Source organism: Oncorhynchus mykiss, chromosome 1, assembly GCF_013265735.2.
Source record: "Oncorhynchus mykiss isolate Arlee chromosome 1, USDA_OmykA_1.1, whole genome shotgun sequence".
In the NCBI taxonomy this organism is placed as follows: domain Eukaryota; kingdom Metazoa; phylum Chordata; class Actinopteri; order Salmoniformes; family Salmonidae; genus Oncorhynchus; species Oncorhynchus mykiss.
In genome coordinates this window covers 69,856,264-69,876,839 of record NC_048565.1, presented here as the reverse complement: position 1 = coordinate 69,876,839, position 20,576 = coordinate 69,856,264, and the positions used below count along the sequence as shown (strand labels likewise).

At 44.0% G+C, this 20,576-nt stretch overlaps 1 protein-coding gene across 5 annotated transcripts in view; it reads right to left on the bottom strand.

Annotated features, from left to right (window-relative positions):
- The window catches only part of ltbp1 (latent transforming growth factor beta binding protein 1), a 132,039-nt gene that overhangs the window by 26,200 nt on the left and 85,263 nt on the right, over positions 1-20,576 (bottom strand). For all 5 annotated transcript variants that reach the window (XM_021610250.2, XM_021610266.2, XM_021610258.2 and 2 more), the window contains 9 exons: positions 17,828-17,950; positions 13,672-13,794; positions 12,884-13,006; positions 10,761-10,883; positions 9,597-9,722; positions 8,892-9,020; positions 6,704-6,826; positions 6,408-6,539; positions 3,713-3,841 (listed from right to left, as the gene is read on the bottom strand). In XM_021610250.2, coding sequence (XP_021465925.2) covers positions 3,713-3,841; positions 6,408-6,539; positions 6,704-6,826; positions 8,892-9,020; positions 9,597-9,722; positions 10,761-10,883; positions 12,884-13,006; positions 13,672-13,794; positions 17,828-17,950 — 1,131 coding nt within the window. The remainder of the gene's footprint in view (positions 1-3,712; positions 3,842-6,407; positions 6,540-6,703; positions 6,827-8,891; positions 9,021-9,596; positions 9,723-10,760; positions 10,884-12,883; positions 13,007-13,671; positions 13,795-17,827; positions 17,951-20,576) is intronic.

Genomic DNA, 20,576 nt, shown 5'->3' with positions numbered 1-20,576 from the left:
CACCCACAATGGCCGCTATCGCATATATCTGCCGCAAAGGGTCAAAAAAGCTCATCAACAGCCCAGGTACCTACTGTAATGCAGGAAGCAGACAAAAATTAAAAATGAAAAGTCCCTCCCTCTAGTTATAAGCCTTCCTTGTCGCTCGGCTCAACGCATCCTGAGGAGAAACTATAATTAATTTGACATTAAAACCTGCTACTGCTTTTCTGGTGTCAGCACGCACCGCGGTGCCCTCATTAAAAGCTGGTCTGTCTGGCTTGATCCTGTAGCACCTTGTTCACTATGCAAAGTCATTGTCTGGGTTCAGCCACAACCGCTACCCCAGCCTCAGTCCAGCAGTGTCAGAAAAAGCACAGCTGTTGGCTTTTTCATGTTGTTTAAAGTTGTAGCTAGCTGGACTAGAGGGAGAGAGAGTAGCATCAATGAAACGTATCACTTAAATCACTTGACAGTCAGACAGTGTTCCCTTCAATGACATGAACTGTGAAAAGAAAGGACACAGACAGATAGGCTACGCTGTCTGAATCCCAGTATGTAACAAACAGGTTAATACGATCCAAAATGGCTTCTTTATCTGGGAAGCAGAAAACAATCCGAGAGGCTCAGGGGTGCGTCTGTCTGGGTGTAACCAGAGATGGGGAGAGGAGTGAGGGAGTGAGGGGTTGGCGGGTTGGGGTTGGCGGTTGACCACTTCCAGTAGTTTGGGGGGCGAGACCATCTGTGCAAGCCACAGCAGAGTGAAGAACAGAGGCAGCTGGCTGTACAGGGCTGGGGTGGGACCCACCAACACTTGCCAAGGTACAGATGGAGAGTGTGTGTGTGAGAGAAAGAAAGCAAGAGAGACCGTATGTGTAAGTGGACGTGACTGTGTGTGTGTGTGTGTGTGTGTGTGTGTGCACGTGCGTGTGTATCGGTGTGCGTTGCAGGTTAGTGTATGCGTGTATGGTGCAGGGAGTGCATGTGTGTGTAAAAGTGTTTGTGTAAATGTATGAATGTATACGCGCGCGTGTGTGTATGTATGTGCGCACAGGTCAGAGAGGTCTGGCTGAAGGAAGTATTTTATCAGCTTCAATATGGGAGTGCCTGCGACCCACTTTCAGGGCTCTGACAGGCCTTTCTGCAGGAGGAAATTGGAATAGATGGGAACTGCATGGGCCCAGTTAAAGAAACCACCAAGACAAACGAGCTCCAATTCTTCAGCTTGTCCAAAAACATGAACTCACTGGCTCTCTATCTGATGATGATTCCCCACTCCCTCAAACCCCCTCAAACCGAGAGAATATAAAAAAAAAAAAAAGCATTCTGAGCTCTTTTGACAGAGTGAGCAGTGGTTTTCTGTGGGTCTGTGGAAGAATGACCCCTGGCTTGGCTGAGGAAGACATCAGTCCAAGGTGATGGGGTTGTCTGGGGTTTGATTTGGTATCAGGGATGGATTTTCAGACAGAACACACTCACCTTTGAATCCACTGCAGCCCGGGGCTGAAATGAAAGCCATGCATCACTGACAGCGAACCACCACAGCCAAGCCCAGACCAGAAAAAGCTATTGACTGAGAAAGAACCTGGTCGACCAAACATACGGTACATTACATCAAGAAAGAACATTTTGTGTAACCTATAGATCTGATTCAGTGTAACCTATAGATCTGATTCAGTGTAACCTATAGATCTGATTCAGTGTAACCTATAGATCTGATTCAGTGTAACCTATAGATCTGATTCAGTGTAACCTATAGATCTGATTCAGTGTAACCTATAGATCTGATTCAGACAACTCCAGTATTAAAACAAGTCAAATCAAAAGGCAAAAAATGTCATCAAATTCTCTGTCTCATAGTCAATCTTTCTCTTCAGTGGGGACAGGCAGACAGGAACCAGAACCCTGACAGACAGCAGATACAGCTTTTACAACTCTCCATTACTTCCACTTCAACGGTATGTGTGTGTGTGTGTTTGCGTGCATGTGTGTGCCTGCGAGTGTGTGTATGCTTGTGTGTGAGACAGCAGAGTCTAAGCTCCAGTGCATTTTCCAATCCTAGGGTCTGAGGAGCACTGCAGACACAGCGGGAGATGTTTAAAACGTCACAGCGTGAGCTACACCTTCAAATTGAATGAAAATAAATGGCCACATCGATCAAATGTCCGGCGACATGTCTACCATCTTTTTTTTTCATGCAAAGAGGGGAAACTACTGTCCCAAAATGGCCCTGCATTAAAATGGCCCACACCATATCATCACATGCAAGTCTTAGATGACATGATTTCATATCTACAATGCTTACACAATCTGTAAGAGTAGCATGAAGCATACATTTCTAGCACTGCCAACAAACTTCAGAGGAAAATAGCTGTCAGGAAAATACACTCAATCATACTTCCTATTGCTTTGCATGGACAAATTCATGTTTATAATTGGCTAAAGGCTACAGTAGTTGCCATTGAATGAGGAAATACATCTAATTTTAAGATTGAAAAGGTTACTCTTGGTTTTCGAGGTTGACAGATATAGCCATGGCAGACTACCCAGCACATACATAATAGGAGTGAGCTGTCATTCAGTTGTCATGACAACTCTGCTGGAGTTTTAGCCATCAACGCTAGGAGTTTGGTTTTAAGAGTGCTCCAATGCTTTCAGCAGGACACTTACACTGAAAAAAAATGAAGGTTCTTAAATGGTTTGAACTTTTGCCCGATAAAGAACCTTTGAGTTAAGTGGGGGATTCTCGACGTGGCATCTACGGTTCTTCAGAATCCTAAAAGGTTCTTGAAATATATGGAAGCCCTTTCATAGCACACAGCAAATTGGCCAGTGTTAAAGAGGCAGTGCAGTCAAAAACGTTATTTTCAGTCAAATATATATTTCCACACTATGAGGTCGAAATTACACTCTGAAGTTGTAAAAGTGATAATGCCCTTTTAGTGTAAGAGCTACAAAAAAAATGAAATCAGAGTTCTCATCGGACCTGAAAATTTGAGGCCGGTCCGACCCAAGCCCAGGGAGCTGAAACCCAAGCCCGGTGAGCTGAAACCCAAGCCCGGGCCTGGTCTGACATCACAGAAATGAATTGAGCCCGAACACCAAAAAAAGCTTTATATATAAAAAACAGCATACAGAGTTAAACTGGTGTTGAGAAGAATGCAGCCACTGGGCCTAGAACAAGCACAGAGAGAGGACAACTCATCTTAGTTAGGAATGGTTAAATATTGGAACAAAGTAGGCTAATGCAATTGAAGGCATGTATCAAATTATTGCTTAAAGTTCGACTGGAACTCCCAAAGTAATATCCAACCGTTACACTAATTTAAAGCAACAATCGTGTATTGCCACCAAGATGATCATTTCAGCACTGTTTTGATTGGGACAGCGCCATCGTGCTGCTTGGAGACAAGCATGGGGGACTTGTCTTGATAAATCAATCAATGTCAGATTTTGGTTCACACTAAATCCCGGTTTTGATATTTGGTAACAATTAGGCTGGGAAACTATTAGCTGAGGTGAGTGAGTGCTCATGATCATCTTTATTCTAGTTTGCTCATATGATCAGAACATTTTGCTACTGTAGCATGTTACGTAGCTTAGCATTATGCACTTCACTGGCGTAGTAGCCTGAGTCATAACCAAAAGCCTGTGACTTGTCTGATAATCAATCAATGAGATTCTGTCGCCCAAAACCCACCCACCCACACTGACACACCCCACTCCTACTCACCCACACAGCCGAGGCCCTCCTGGGACTCCTGGTAGCCCCGGTCACACAGGCAGCGGAAGGATCCGACCATGTTCTCACAGAAGCCGTGGCTGCCACACCCTGTGGCATTGACTTTGCACTCATCAATGTCTGCAGAACGAGGAGGAGAAGGGTCAAAGTTCAGTTACCTGTTCTTCTATACAGTCTCGGTGGTAGAGGTGGTTCCTCAATTAGGACCAGTTGACCGACAGAACAGCAGAGGCCTACACCCACTGAGCTGCAGTGGAACTAGTCTCGGGTTTTGGAGCAAATCTCTCATTGGTGCCATTTATTATGAGTATGAGCATCCAGACAGTTCAAGCTGAAAATATTTGCTGTGTCCAGAGGCAAAGCAGCACAGTACAGTATACCACGAAGCATATAGAGGCAGGGCCAAAATAAATTAAAGGCAGATCCACACTGAAAAAAGTGTGTGTGTATGTTTGCATGTACAGTGTGTGTGTGTGTGCGTGTGTGTGTGTGAGTTTGTGTGTATGGGTGTATGAGTGTGTGTGTGTACATTAGACTCCACACTCTGCGAAGACTGTAATAAATATGCTCAAATATTATCACAAAAGAACACTAGGAAAATCATGGCGAGCCGTAGACAAAACATGTCTCACATAAACGTCCTCTTGTCTCGGCTGAGCTGGGCAAACAGAGCATTCTAAACTGGAACACTGTGTAACCCAAACCGTTTAAACAACCGCCAGACCCCCAAACAAGCACACGCAACAGACGTAATGCTGCTGCCTCACAACAGATGCTCATAGTGAGTTACTATGGTCACTGAGGAATCTGTTCTGTGGAGATAATTAGTAGAGAACAAGCTTGAGTTAGCTGGACCAACGAGATGGTGCAAAGTCTATTGACACACCCCCCTACCACCAAAACATACAAGAGACATACACTACATGACCAAAAGTATGTGGACACCTGCTCATCAAACATCTCATTCCAAAACAATGGGCATTAATATGGAGTTGGTCCCCCCTTTCCTGCTATAACAGAGCCTCCACTCTTCTACATTGCATTAGCGAGATTGGACACTGATGTTGGGCATTTAGGCCTGGCTCGCAGTCGGCGTTCCAATTAATCCAAAAGGTGTCTGTGCAGGCCAGTCAAGTTCTTCCACACCGATCTCGACAAACCATATGGACCTCACTTTGTGCACAGGGGCATTGTCATGCTGAAACTGGAAAGGGCCTTCCCCAAACTATTGCCACAAAGTTGGAAGCACAGAATCGTCCAGAATGCCATTGTATGCTGTAGCATTAAGATTTCAATTTAAGGGCCTCCCGAGTGGCGCAGCGGACTAAGGCTCCGCATCGCAGTGCTTGAGGCGTCACTACAGACCCGGGTTCGATCCCAGGCTGTGTAACAGCTGGCGGTGACACCCATGAGGTGGCGCACAATTGGCCCAGCGTCGTCCGAGTTTCCTTGTCCAATCGCGCTCTAGCGACTCCTTGTGGCGGGCCTGCAAGCTGACTTCGGTCGCCAACTGGACAGTGTTTCCTCCGACACATTGGTGCGGCTGGCTTCCGGGTTAAGCGAGCATTGTGTCAAGAAGCAGAGCAGCTTATCAGGGTCGTGTTTCGGAGGACGCACGGCTCTCGACCTTTGCCTCTCCCGAGTGGGAGTTGCAGCGATGGGACAAGGCTGTAACTACCAATTGGATATAACGAAATTTGCGAGAAAAAGGGGTAGAGGTACAATATATATATAATTATAATAAAACATTTCCCTTTACTGTAATTAAAAGGCTTAGCCCGAACCATGAAAAACAGCCCCAGACCATTATTCCTCCTCCACAAAAGTTTACAGTTGGCACTATGCTCTAGAGTCCAATGGAGGCGAGCATTACACCACTCCAGCCGACGCTTGGCATTGATCATGGTGATCTTAGGCTTGTGTGCGGCTTATCGGCCATGGAAACCCATTTCATGAAGCTCCAGACAAACACTTCTTGTGCTGAAGTTGCTTCCAGAGGCAGTTTGGAACTCGGTAGCGAGGACAGACCATTTTTATGTCAGCACTCGGCGGTCCCATTATGTGAGCTTGTGTGGCCTACCACTTTGTGGCTGAGCCGTTGATGCTCCTAAACATTTCCACTTCACAATAACAGCACTTACAGTTGACCGGGGCAGCTCTAGCAGGGCAGAAATGTGATGAACTGACTTGTTAGAAAGGCAGCATCTTATGACGGTGCCACGTTGAACGTCACTGAACTCTTCAGTAAGACCGTTCTACTTCCAATGTTTGTCTATGAAGATTGCACGGCTGTGTGTTCGATTTTATACACCTGCCAGCAAAGGGTGCGGCTGAAATAGTCGAATCCACAAATGTAAAGATATTTCCACATACTTTTGTTTATATAGTGTACATGTACAGGTGTCAAGCCAAGGTGACTCTTTGTACTGTTCACTGTCCACCAAAAAGCAGTTGATAGGCCAGAACAAAAATGTATGTAGATGAATGGGGAATGGTAAGTGTGTTGGAAAGGTGTGTTGATGGGTGAGGGGATTAGGTGAGTTTTGATGGATGGATGGATGGATGGAGGAGGGTAAGATGAGATACATGTGTAGAATAGGAGTGCACGGGTATTTTAAAGCAAATTATTGGATGGGGCGACAGCTGAAAGTTTTCAAAAGCCATAGCCCTGATGACGCCAACTCACCCATACAGATGCCCTCTGGGCCAGGGTTGTGTCCAGGGGGGCAGTCCACCACACACCTATAGGAGCCCTCCATGTTCTCACACTGCCACGCCCCACAGATGCTCCGCCCCAACTCTGAACACTCGTCGATATCTGGGAGAGCACAGAACCACAAAACCCCAGTCAAAACCCAGCTAAACACTTATACACCCCACTGAACTGAACACAGTAGCGATGCTTGAATTGTGGTCCTCAGGAAATCATGATCGGCATAGAGAATGATGGGATATGTAGTTGTGTGACAGAGTGTTACCAACCCAGGCATGTGTCAGTGTCTGCCTGCAGGCGGTAGCCACTGTCACACAGGCATCTGTAGGAACCCTGGCTGTTCTCACAGGAGCCGTCAACACACCTGGTGCCATGCGAGCACTCATCGACGTCTGCAAAGAAACACACACGTACACACACAAACTCAGCATACCGGTATGCCCTATATGCCAACAACAACAAAAAATTCTCAAGGGGTGTTTGAAACAAACACCAAACAGTTGAAGACTTGGATGTCCTTGGATACCCTGAAAGTCCGTTGACCGAGACTCATAGAAAAAGCTTGACGTCATCACAGCCAGAGATGAAAGAGACAGAGAGAGAGACAACGGCAGAAGCAGATGTGACAGGCCACAGCAGGTTTCATCTTCCTCTTGATCTCTGCTGGACCCAATTCAATCTAGATGTCAAACAGGCCCTCCCTGGAGCCCAAACATCCTTCTTCTTGGGTCAGACCATCCTTTGGCTGTTACAGGGGAGGACAGTCTGTGGCCCCTTGGGGGTATTACTGTACTAAAACCAAGCTGGAGTCTGGGTAGAAGAGCTGTGGGCCGGGACCCCTGTGCTTTGATTGTGGTCCGGGCCTCAGTCCCAGTCTGCTCCTCAGCTGTGGTTCTGCTGGTCCAAAATAAACAGGGAAAGCGGTGGGCTGAGCTGCGGGGGCTGAGCTGGGGGGGCTGAGCTGCGGGGATTGAGCTAGGGGGACTGAGCTGGGGGGCGCTGAGGTGTTTTATGGCCCATGTCCTATTGCTGGTTCACTGGGCCCATGTTCCCAGGATTAAACAAGGTCGTGGCCCCACCTCACGGGGGCCTATCGTGGAGCCATGTTCAGGCTGAAAACATATTTATACCACAGGAGGAGGGAAGAGGAGAACTCCCCTAACAGTAAATGCTATTTCCTCTGCTTGCCTCCTTTTGGCTTGGGAGGATCATGTGTCTGTCTTTAGCTAATTGGAATCCCACCCCTCAGCCTCAGTGATGGCACCTGCAAAAGTAATCTGCTGTTAACTCTGCTGAAGGATGTCCTGTTGTCAGCTTTACAGACTTGTACAACATGCAGGATGCTCACGTACGATGGCGTATCCCCCTAATTAATTTCCTCAGTGAAAGGATCAGTGAAATGACATGAAATGTTCAAATTGGATTACGACCAAAAATACTATTGTAGTGGTAATTGCTTATGATGTCCAGAACTCCATACGTATGTGGGTACGCCTGCCCGCCCGCCCGCGCGCACGTCCGCGTTTACACACACACACACACACACACACACACACACACACACACACACACACACACACACACACAGAGGACCTCACTCACTGAGCCTGAGCTCCTGCATAAATCAGGAGTAACAGAGTACAGCAGAAAATATTCCTCCTTGTCTAGACAGCGAGCTCAAAGGCTTCCTTCTCTGTTTTTTCTCTTTTTTTACTGCAGGAAAGGGCATTTAAAACAACTCTGGCACGGGGCAAGACTCCTGGCATCAAGGTCTTTGGTGGAAGAAAAGCAGAAACCATATGTGAAAGAAATGAAAGCCACTCTCTTCCAGGAGCAACAAGGCATCGGCAGGGAGAGAGACGGAGCCAGCAGAGCGGAGGGAACATGCGGCATGAGACGGAGGCGTTAGACAAGCATCCGACTAACATCGTATAAATGTCAGATACACATCAGTTGAACCAGAGAAAACCACAACCAAACATGGCACTGCTATCAATCAAACCACCTCTAAAGAACTGGTGTTGTGGATAGATTGTGTGTGTGTGTGTGTGTGGGCGTGTGTGCATGTGTGTGCGTGTGTGTGCGTGTGTGCGTAAACGCTGATCGCCATTCACGGCAATTCACAGCAAATAGAGTAACAGCCCCTCTATTATCAATGCACTTCTCTGCGATAGGAGGGTAAAGGAGTCGACAAAATTAAAAAGGTGCTTACGTTTTTCCTCTACTACACCAACACATGTGGATGCAAAGAAAGAGCGACGCGAGTGAGTGAGAGAAGGAATGAGTGACTGGGTGAAGAAAATGAGTCAGTGAATCAGTGAGAAGCCTCCTAACACTTCTAATCACTCGACCTCGGCTTATATCGCATTTCACCAAGCCTCTTGGCCCAGAGAAACACCGCCACAACAACTGCAGATCACTGGAAGAGGCAGGGTGTCATATTATTGTGTGGCCTACCTTCACAGGTGTGTTTGTCCTGGCCGGCAGCGAAGCCTCTCTCACAGACGCAGTAGAAGGAGCCCTCAGCGTTGAGACACTCCCCGTGTGGGGAACACAGCTCCGGGTCGTCCAGACACTCGTCAACATCTGTTGGGGACAGCCAGACCAAGGCGCAGGTGTGAGGTCATTCAACATGACACACCAGGGAAAGAAGGAAGGAGGAAGGGAGGTAGATACATGCCAGAGGCTTGTTAACTGTTGCAGGTGCCTCAGTGTCTGATTCCTTTGTACACACGTATAATGAAGAATGACATCAGCATTACCACAGGCAGGGGAGATATGTGAAATCACCTGGCCTCTCAGCTTCTCTGGCACGCTCACATGATGTGGGTGTGCGTATGTCAGAATAAGTTCATGTATTGGTGAGGGTGTGTGTTCAGGTGTATGTGTGTGTGTGTGTGTATTTATAGGCATATCAAATTATTGCATCAAAGAGAGTGTGGAGGTGTCTGTGTCTGCATCTATGTCAGTGTGTATGTGTGTGTGTGTGTGTGTGTGTGTGTGTGTGTGTGTGTGTGTGTGTGTGTGTGTGTGTGTGTGTGTATGTGTGTGTGTGTGTGTGTGTGTGTGTGTGTCTGTGTGTGTGTGTGTGTGTGCGTGCACATGTGTGTGTCTTTGTATGTATGTTTTGAGTATGTGAGGGAGGGAGTGAGTGGCCGATACCTAGGCAGCTGGTGCCGTTGATCTGCTGGTAGCCCTGGGGGCAGCTGCAGTGGTAGGAGCCCATGTTGTTGACACACTGGCCCACCCTGTCACAGGGCATGGTCAGCTTCTGGCACTCATCCACATCTGCAACCAAAGGGACAGCTCTCAATACAGGCAACACACACACACACACACACACAATCATGGACGCACACAGACACTATGCTTTATGGGAAGATAGAGGACATGCTCGACCGGTGGCTGAGTCCGTTTCAGGGTTTTAATTAGGGTAGCTAGATATTTTCTACCATGTGTTTGTACATTACATGATTCAAAATACATTCAATTAGATTAACAATGTACAAAATATTGATACCAGTTCAGAAATCCAATCTTCTGAATCATTATCAGATTATTATATATACTGAGTGTACAAAGCATTAAGAACACCTTCCTAATATTGAGTCCCCCCCCATTTGGCCTCAGAACATCATCAATTCGTCAGACTCTACAAGGTGTCGAAAGCGTTCCACGGTGATGCTGGCCCATGTTGACTCCAATGCTTCCCACAGTTATGTCAAGTTGGCTGGATGTCTTTTGGGTGGTGGACCAGTCTTGATGCACACGGCAAACTGTTGAGCGTGAAAAACCCAGCCTGGCACCTACTACCATACCTCGTTCAAAGGCACTTAATTATTTTGTCTTGCCCATTCACCCTCTGAATGGCACACATACACAATCAATCAATCAATCAATGTCTCTATTGTCTCAAGGCTTCAAAATCCTTATTTAACCGGATTCCTCCCCTTCATCTATATTAATTGAAGTGGATTTAACAGGTGACATCAATAAGGGATCATAGCTTTCACCTGGATTCACCTGGTCAGTCTGTAGTGGAAAGAGCAGGTGTTCATAATGATTTGTACATTGCGTATATTTTAAGAACTTTTTTCAGATCTATCTAAACACAGCTAACTCCAATGTGTCCCAAAGACATTGTACTGAATGAGAAAATGTATAATTGTGTATGTGAGGGTGTAATTGTGTATGTGAGGGTGTGAGGGTGTAATTGTGTATGTGAGGGTGTAATTGTACGCGCAAGTGTACAATGGTATGAGTCAAATGTATAACGGTATAAGTCAGTGTGTAATGGCAAGGGTCAGAGGATAATGAGAGTCTTACCGTCACACTGGTCCCCTGCCGGGGAGGCCCTAAAGCCGGGCCCACAGTTACAGAGGAAAGAGCCCTCAGTGTTTTGGCAGTGTCCCCTGGTACACACCTGCTCATCCTGGCACTCATCCACATCTGGGGCACAACACACAACACTCTTAGGCAAAACCATCACACAAACCATCACACAAAAGCAGTAAGGCTCAGGGTGCTGCACTGAGAATTCTGAGCGGTGTCACTAAAGTCAATAACATCCAACATGGCCCATTCCTATTTGAGGATGAGATCATGCATAAAAAGAGGCATAACACGTCTAGCACATGAAGAAATAATAATACTTTCAATAATGTCAATTTAATGCACAGGTGTGTTCAAAGTATTGTCAATGCTGTAGGACTTTATACCACATCTTGAATGCCCGTTGTGTCCTCACATTGAATAAGTCATATTTTGATACAGACTTCCTGAGCAAGGTAGCAAAGAGAGAATTCATATCATTTCAGGTGCCAGAGGGCAAATTGGGCCAGGTGGGCCAGGTGAACAGCGGCATATTGATGTGGCATATTGGGAGAAATATGAAAACTCAGTGTTTCATATAATTTCATTGCCCCAAACAGACCAAGTTGGTTATTGAAATTCCATAATTTATTCAGCAGGACCCAATAGCTTCACTGTGGGCACTATGGTCCTCTGAAAAAGTTGGGAGCTGCCGGGCAAATCCCGAATGATTTATAAAAGTGCGCTACAAAGCCTCAATCTTAAAGGGGAATTTTACCAAAAATATATTTTCACATGTATTTCTAGTCAATCCACAATACATACGGTCTGGAAATCTAATTTAGCCTACAGTTGCATCATAGCTATCGAAACACGCCCTTTGTCAAAAAGTTACATAGCCGAGTCAAAGTACTCGCTAGCTGAATCCACCTGTCGCGCTGTTCATATGTGTTCAACCGACTGTGGGTGTGTATTTCAAATTATCTCTGTGACCAATGTTTACTAGAGCTCGGCCCGATCCCTACCCATGCCCGCGACGTTCAGGCCCTACACTACCCAGGCCTGATTGGTTCTGCCCGAAACCAGAAATGATAAATAATTTCCTCAGTTAGTAAATTAGCTGCTCCTCTCTGTGTGTCACCTGCTTCCTGCTGGCTCTGCATGTGTGTGAGTATAGCAACGGCTCCACTTGGGCTGCTCTGCTCAGAGCATGGCTGTTTGCTACTTTCCATCACTCTAAACTCCGGCAAATCTCAAGGAACATGATTATTTTCTGTGAAATAATCTCTCCTGTCATATATTTGATTAAGGTGAAGCACTTTTGGGACACCACAGGAGGTTTTGATGGCACCTTAATTGGGGAGGACGGGCTCAAAATAATGGCTGCAGCAGAATTAGTGGAATGGTATCTATGTGTTTGTTGTCATTCCAGTCATTATTATGAGCCATCCACCCGTCAGCAGCCTCCACTCTTTGACACCTGCTGTTGAACCAAGTTCAATCCACACACCGACCACTCTACCCAGTTAGAGAGAGGGGAATCTTGGGAGTTGTAGGAATTGTCTCAAATTGACAATGGTGAACATCAGGACTGGATCAGGACATTCAAAGCTAGATATCTAGACTCAGACATTGTTTTGAAATGCCTTTTTTTGTGTGAATGCATCTACCTTGGGACTACTGAAAACAACAAAACCCCTCAATTGCACGGGTAAAATAGTCCTTTAAGCAAGGTGCCTTGTGACTGGCATAAAATACTGTGGAAAAAGCCAAGAAAAAGTGCTTCGCTGGGCTAAACTGACAGTCTTAGGCAGGCAGAGTCATTAACTATGTCACATATACAAACAGTGCCCGAACAAATGAGTAATTATGGGGTAGTACTTACTTTTACAGCATTCACTCTGTGCAGCAATTATGCTGTATATATTTATGGGCATTCTGGAAGTTTCTAACCAGTGGCTAATTCAGCTTGGGCTAAAAGGGTGATTCTCTAAACGATGACATCATCCAGTTATAATGTCATCCAGTCTTCTAGATCATTCAGGGACTTGGTAGAGCTAGTTTGGGGCTGTCATTTGAAAGTCAAATAGAACCATGAAAAACTAGATAGACACTACGGATTAGAATTAGGATGTTACCTTCGCATGACTGTCCATCTAAGCTGAGTGTGAATCCATCGTTACACAAGCAGACAAAGTATCCCTCAAAGTTGGAGCACCTCCCGTTGGCACAAGTTGACGGGTCCAGGCATTCGTCTACGTCTGGACAGAGTCAAGAAAATGGGAGTCAAACACTTTTACAATGTGCTTAATATCTCAAATGTCTAAACATGCTGGCATGTTAGGAAGGATATTTGAAAAAGAAACTCCAGCACACTGGTATTTGTGATTCATGGATTGGGCCAACCTTCACCTGGGTTAACTGCATAATGTGTGTAAACAACCCTCATTATCTTGGATAGGATACAACCACATTAACACAGTCCTTGTATAGTTGCGCCAAAATATATTAACACACATGTAGTTTTCTTAAGTAATTCCCTATTTCTTCTAAAATAAGTTCAAAAATATATATATTGGTCACCACAACTTGTGATTAGATTTTCAACATTAAACAACCAATACATTTTTGTAAACTAATGTTCACAATTTTAATTGAGAAACTAAAGACAAGTGGCATGGACAAAAGTATTGGCACCCGGAGCTAGAACTTGGTTGCGCAGCCTTTCACCAAGATAACTGCAGAAGGGTGGCCGTAATTGTATGTGTCCATGGTTGGTATTAAACAGAAATGGATTAGGTTCCTAGAAACTCATGTTAAATATGGCTGTGCAACACTGTCCATACAGGTTTGGGCTGTCGTTTGAAAGTCACATTAAACCATGAAACATAGAGATAGACACTAGGGAAAAGAATTAGGATATTACCTTCACATGATTGTCCATCTAAGCTGAGTGTGAATCCATCGTTACACAAGCAGACAAAGTATCCCTCAAAGTTGGAGCACCTCCCGTTGGCACAAGTTGACGGGTCCAGGCATTCGTCTACGTCTGGACAGAGTCAAGAAAATGGGAGTCAAACACTTTTACAATGTGCTTAATATCTCAAATGTCTAAACATGCTGGCATGTTAGGAAGGATATTAGAAAAAGAAGCTCCAGCACACTGGTATTTGTGATTAATGGATTTGGCCAACCTTCACCTGGGTTAAGGTAATGCACCTGGAACTGCATAATGTGTGTAAACAACCCTCATTATCGGGGATAGGATACAACCACACGAACACAGACCTCTTGAAAGTTGGCATGATCTAGCCTTAGAAGCTAAACCAGCACCACTACCTCCAATGAGACTTTGGAGGGTCTCCTTATGGGATTGTCTGTGTGACCCAGACATCTGCAGGCTGGGTTACTGCTGCTATAAAGGCCTATCTGGACTGTGTCATATGGTCTAACGATTTCCTGTTCCGACTCGTATCATATCTACCCGCTGTGGCTGGGTCAGGATACTGTGTGAAAACTACCCACAGCCATCCACCACATGCAACACAGACTCTCTGGAAATGCTGAGTTACGCACCTTTCCTAAGGTGTTCTTTGGCCTTGTACAGTTGCGCCGAAATATATTAGCACACATGTTCAGTGCTGTGAAAAAGTATTTGCCTCCTCCCTTCTTATTTTTTTTGCCATTTGTCACACTTAAATGTTTCAGATCAAACACATTTAAATATTACACAAAGATAACCCAAGTAAACACAAAATGCTGTTTTTAAGTGATGATTTTATTTATTAAGGTAAAAACGCTATCCGAACCTTCATAGCCCTATATGAAAAAGTAATTGCCCCCTAAACCTAATAACTGGTTGTGCCACCCTCAGCAGCAGCAACTGCAATCAAGGGTTTGCGATAACTGGCAATGAGTCTTTCACATCGCTGTGAAGGAATTTTAGCCCACTCTTCTTTGCAGAATTGTTTTATCCTTTTTGGGATAGGGGGCAGCATTTTCACTTTTGGATAAATAACGTGCCCAGAGTGAACTGCCTCCTACTCTGCCCCAGATGCTAATATATGCATATTATTATTAGTATTGGATAGAAAACACTCTGAAGTTTCTAAAACTGTTTGAATGATGTCTGTGAGTATAACAGAACTCACATGGCAGGCAAAAACCTGAGAAAAATCCAACCAGGAAGTGGGAAATCTGAGGTTTGTAGTTTTTCAAAGCTTGGCCTACCGAATACACAGTGTCTATGGGGTCAAGTTGCACTTCCTAAGGCTTCCACTAGATGTCAACTGTCTTTAGAAACTTGTTTCAGGCTTCTGCTATAAAGGAGGGGGGAATGGGAGCTGAATGAGTCATGGGTCTGGCAGAGTGTCTCAGGCTCGTGACGCGCGCTCCCGACAGAGTTAGCTCTCGTTCCAGTGCTTTTCTTCAGACATAGGAATTCTCCGGTTGGAACCTTATTGATGATTTATGTTAAAAACATCCTAAAGATTGATTCCATACATCGTTTAACGGAACACGTCGAGTTTTTGTCTGGACGAAGTGCTCGCACCTCATGACGATGGATTACTGGGCAGAACACGCTAACAACAAGTGGCTATTTGGACATAAATGATGGACTTTATGGAACTTTATGGAAAAAATCTGTTATTTATTGTCAAACTGGGATTCCTGGGAGTGCATTCTGATGAAGATCATCAAAGGTAAGGGAATATTTATAATGTTATTTCTAACTTCTGTTGACTCCAACATGGCGGATATTTCTTTGGCTGGATTGGGCTTTGAGCACCGTACTCAGATTATGCTTTTTCCATACGTTTTTTAAAAAATCTGACACAGCGGTTGCATTAAGGAGAAGTCTATCTTTAATTATGTGAATAACACTTGTATCTTTTATCAATGTTTATTATGAGTAGTTCTGCAAAGTCACCGGATGTTTTGGAATCAAAACATTACTGCACGTAACGCGCCAATGTAAACTGAGATTTTTGGATTTAAATATGCTTTAAAATATGATTTAAAATTATTGAACAAAACATACATGTATTGTGTAACATGATGTCCTATGAGTGTCATCTGATGAAGATCAAAGGTTAGTGATTAATTTGATCTATATTTCAGGTTTTTGTGACTCCTATCTTTAGCTGGAAAAATGGCTGTGTTTTTTTTACTTGGTTATCACCTAACATAATAATATGTTGTGCTTTCGCTATAAAGCCTTTTTGAAATCGGACATGGGTAGATTAACAAGAAGATTATCTTTCATTTGCTGTATTGGACTTAATGTGTGAAAGTTACATATCTCAAAAAAATATTTTTGAATTTTGCGCGCTGCCTTTTCAGCGGAATGTGGTCAAGGGGTTCCGCTTGTGGAAATCCTGCCCTAGAAAGGTTCATTCAGCCACATTGGAGGGTTTCCGAGCATGAACCGCCTTTTTTAAGGTCAAGCCACAGCATATCAATCGGATTCAAGTCCGGACTTTGACTAGGCCACTTCAAAACCTTCATTTTGTTTTTTTTTAAGCCATTCAGGGGTGGACTTGCTGGTGTGTTTTGGATCATTGTCCTGCTGCAGAACCCAAATGTGTTTCAGCTTGAGGTCATGAACTGATGGCCGGACATTCTCCTTCAGGATTTTTTGGTAGAGAGCAGAATTCATGGTTCCATCAATCACAGCAAGTCGTCCAGGTCCTAAAGCAGCCCCAGACCATCACACTACCACCACCATATTTTACTGTTGGTATGATGTTATTTTTCTGAAATGCTGTGTTACTTTTACAGCAGATGTAACGGGACGTACACCTTCCAAAAAGTTTAACTTTTGTCTCGTGAGTCCACAGAATATTTCCCCAAAAGTCTTGGGGATCATCAAGAATTTTTTTTGCAAAAAGTGAGACGAGCCTATGTTCTTTTTGGTCAGCAGTGGTTTTTGCCTTGGAACTCTGCCATGGATGCCATTTTTGCCCAGTCTCTTTCTTATGGTTGAGTCATGAACACTGACCTTAACTGAGGCAAGTGAGGCCTGCAGTTCTTTAGATGTTGTTGTAGGTTCTTTTGTGACCTATTGGATGAGTCGTCACTGCGCTCTTGGGGTAATTTTGGTAGGCCGGCCACTCCTGGGAAGGTTCACCACTGTTCAAAATGTTCTCCATTTGTGGATTATGGCTCTCACCGTGGTTCGCTGGAGTCCCAACGCTTTAGAAATGGCTTTGTAACCCTTTCCAGACTGATAGATGTCAATTACTTTGTTTCTCATCTGTTCCTGAATTTCTTTGGATCACGGCATGCTGTCTTTCATTTTGAGATCTTTTGGCTTACTTCACTTTGTCAGACAAGTTCTATTTAAGTGGTTTCTTGATTCAACAGATCTGGCAGTAATCAGGTCTGGGTGTGGCTAGTGAAATTGAACTCAGCTTTTCAAAAAATGTGATTAACCACAGTAAATTCATGATTTAACAAGGGGGGGCAATTACTTTGTCACATAGGGCCATGAAGGTTCGGGTAGCTTTTTTCCCTTAATAAATAAAATCATCACTTAAAAACTGCATTTTGTGGTTACTTGGGTTATCTTTGTGTAATATTTTTTAAAAAATGGATGATCTGAAACATTTAAGTGTGACAAATGTGCAACAAAATAAGAAATCAGGAAGGAGGCAAATACTTTTTCACAGCACTGTAGTTTTCTTAAATAATTCCCTATTTCTTCTAAAATAAGTTAAAATATATATATTGGTCACCACAACTTGTGATTAGATTTTCAACATTAAACAACCAATTACATTTTTGTAAACCTATGTTTACAATTTTAATTGAGAAAATAAAGACAAGTGGCATGGACAAAATGATTGGCACAACGGAGCTAGAACTTGGTTGCGCAGCCTTTCACCAAGATAACTGCAGAAGGGTGGCCGTAATTGTATGTGTCCATGGTTGGTATTAAACAGAAATGGATTAGGTTCCTAGAAACTCATGTTAAATATGGCTGTGCAACACTGTCCATACAGGTTTGGGCTGTCGTTTGAAAGTCACATAAAACCATGAAACATAGAGATAGACACTAGGGAAAATAATTAGGATGTTACCTTCGCATGATTGTCCATCTAAGCTGAGTGTGAATCCATCGTTACAGAAGCAGACAAAGTATCCCTCAAAGTTGGAGCACCTCCCGTTGGCACAAGTTGACGGGTCCAGGCATTCGTCTACGTCTGGACAGAGTCAAGAAAATGGGAGTCAAACACTTTTACAATGTGCTTAATATCTCAAATGTCTAAACATGCTGGCATGTTAGGAAGGATATTTGAAAAAGAAGCTCCAGCACACTGGTATTTGTGATTAATGGATTTGGCCAACCTTCACCTGGGTTAAGGTAATGCACCTGGATGCACCTGGAACTGCATAATACAGTGCCTTGCGAAAGTATTCGGCCCCCTTGAACTTTGCGACCTTTTGCCACATTTCAGGCTTCAAACATAAAGATATATTTTTTTGTGAAGAATCAACAACAAGTGGGACACAATCATGAAGTGGAACGACATTTATTGGATATTTCAAACTTTTTTAACAAATCAAAAACTGAAAAATTGGGCGTCCAAAATTATTCAGCCCCCTTAAGTTAATACTTTGTAGCGCCACCTTTTGCTGCGATTACAGCTGTAAGTCGCTTGGGGTATGTCTCTATCAGTTTTGCACATCGAGAGACTGAATTTTTTTTCCCATTCCTCCTTGCAAAACAGCTCGAGCTCAGTGAGGTTGGATGGAGAGCATTTGTGAACAGCAGTTTTCAGTTCTTTCCACAGATTCTCGATTGGATTCAGGTCTGGACTTTGACTTGGCCATTCTAACACCTGGATATGTTTATTTTTGAACCATTCCATTGTAGATTTTGCTTTATGTTTTGGATCATTGTCTTGTTGGAAGACAAATCTCTGTCCCAGTCTCAGGTCTTTTGCAGACTCCATCAGGTTTTCTTCCAGAATGGTCCTGTATTTGGCTCCATCCATCTTCCCATCAATTTTAACCATCTTCCCTGTCCCTGCTGAAGAAAAGCAGGCCCAAACCATGATGCTGCCACCACCATGTTTGACAGTGGGGATGGTGTGTTCAGGGTGATGAGCTGTGTTGCTTTTACGCCAAACATAACGTTTTGCATTGTTGCCAAAAAGTTCAATTTTGGTTTCATCTGACCAGAGCACCTTCTTCCACATGTTTGGTGTGTCTCCCAGGTGGCTTGTGGCAAACTTTAAACAACACTTTTTATGGATATCTTTAAGAAATGGCTTTCTTCTTGCCACTCTTCCATAAAGGCCAGATTTGTGCAATATACGACTGATTGTTGTCCTATGGACAGAGTTTCCCACCTCAGCTGTAGATCTCTGCAGTTCATCCAGAGTGATCATGGGCCTCTTGGCTGCATCTCTGATCAGTCTTCTCCTTGCGTGAGCTGAAAGTTTAGAGGGACGGCCAGGTCTTGGTAGATTTGCAGTGGTCTGATACTCCTTCCATTTCAATATTATCGCTTGCACAGTGCTCCTTGGGATGTTTAAAGCTTGGGAAATCTTTTTGTATCCAAATCCGGCTTTAAACTTCTTCACAACAGTATCTCGGACCTGCCTGGTGTGTTCCTTGTTCTTCATGATGCTCTCTGCGCTTTTAACGGACCTCTGAGACTATCACAGTGCAGGTGCATTTATACGGAGACTTGATTACACACAGGTGGATTGTATTTATCATCATTAGTCATTTAGGTCAACATTGGATCATTCAGAGATCCTCACTGAACTTCTGGAGAGAGTTTGCTGCACTGAAAGTAAAGGGGCTGAATAATTTTGCACGCCCAATTTTTCAGTTTTTGATTTGTTTAAAAAGTTTGAAATATCCAATAAATGTCGTTCCACTTCATGATTGTGTCCCACTTGTTGTTGATTCTTCACAAAAAAATACAGTTTTATATCTTTATGTTTGAAGCCTGAAATGTGGCAAAAGGCCGCAAAGTTCAAGGGGGCCGAATACTTTCGCAAGGCACTGTATGTGTAAACAACCCTCATTATCGTGGATAGGATACACACGAACACAGACCCCTTGAAAGTTGGCATGAACTAAGCTAAGAAGCTAAACCAGCACCACTACCTCCAATGAGACTTTGGAGGGTCTCCCTATGGGATTGGCTGTGTGACCCAGACATCTGCAGGCTGGGTTACTGCTGCTATAAATATGGTTGGGTAATACTGTCCATACAGGGTAGGGATTTCACTCATAGAATGTGTGTGTTGATTCTGCTGCAGGTCTCCCAGGCAGCTAACATGATGTCTTGGAACTAGGATTAAACCTGATGTGAGGCCTAATGCACCACATTGACAAGACAGACAAAGTACAACCAGACTGCCCTCAACTGCAATACTGTACCCAGCGACCTAGTCTGCATTCCACATGTACAGTGCCTTGCAAAAGGATTCACCCCCTTAGCGTTTTCCCTATTTTGTTGCATTACAACCTGTAATTTAAATAGATTTTTATTTGGATTTCATATAATGGACATACACAAAATAGTCCAAACTGGTGAAGTGAACTGAAAACAATTACTGAAATTAAATTAAATTAAATTAAAAACTGAAAAGTGGTGCGTGCAGTATGTATTCAGTATTTATTCACCCCCTTTGCTATGAAGCCCCTAAATAAGATCTGGTATAACCAATTACCTTCAGAAGTCACATAATTAATTGAATAAAGCCCACCTGTGAGCAATCTAAGTGTCACATGATCTGTCACATGATATCAGTATATATACACCTGTTCTGAAAGGCCCCAGAGTCTGCAACACCACTAAGCAAGGGG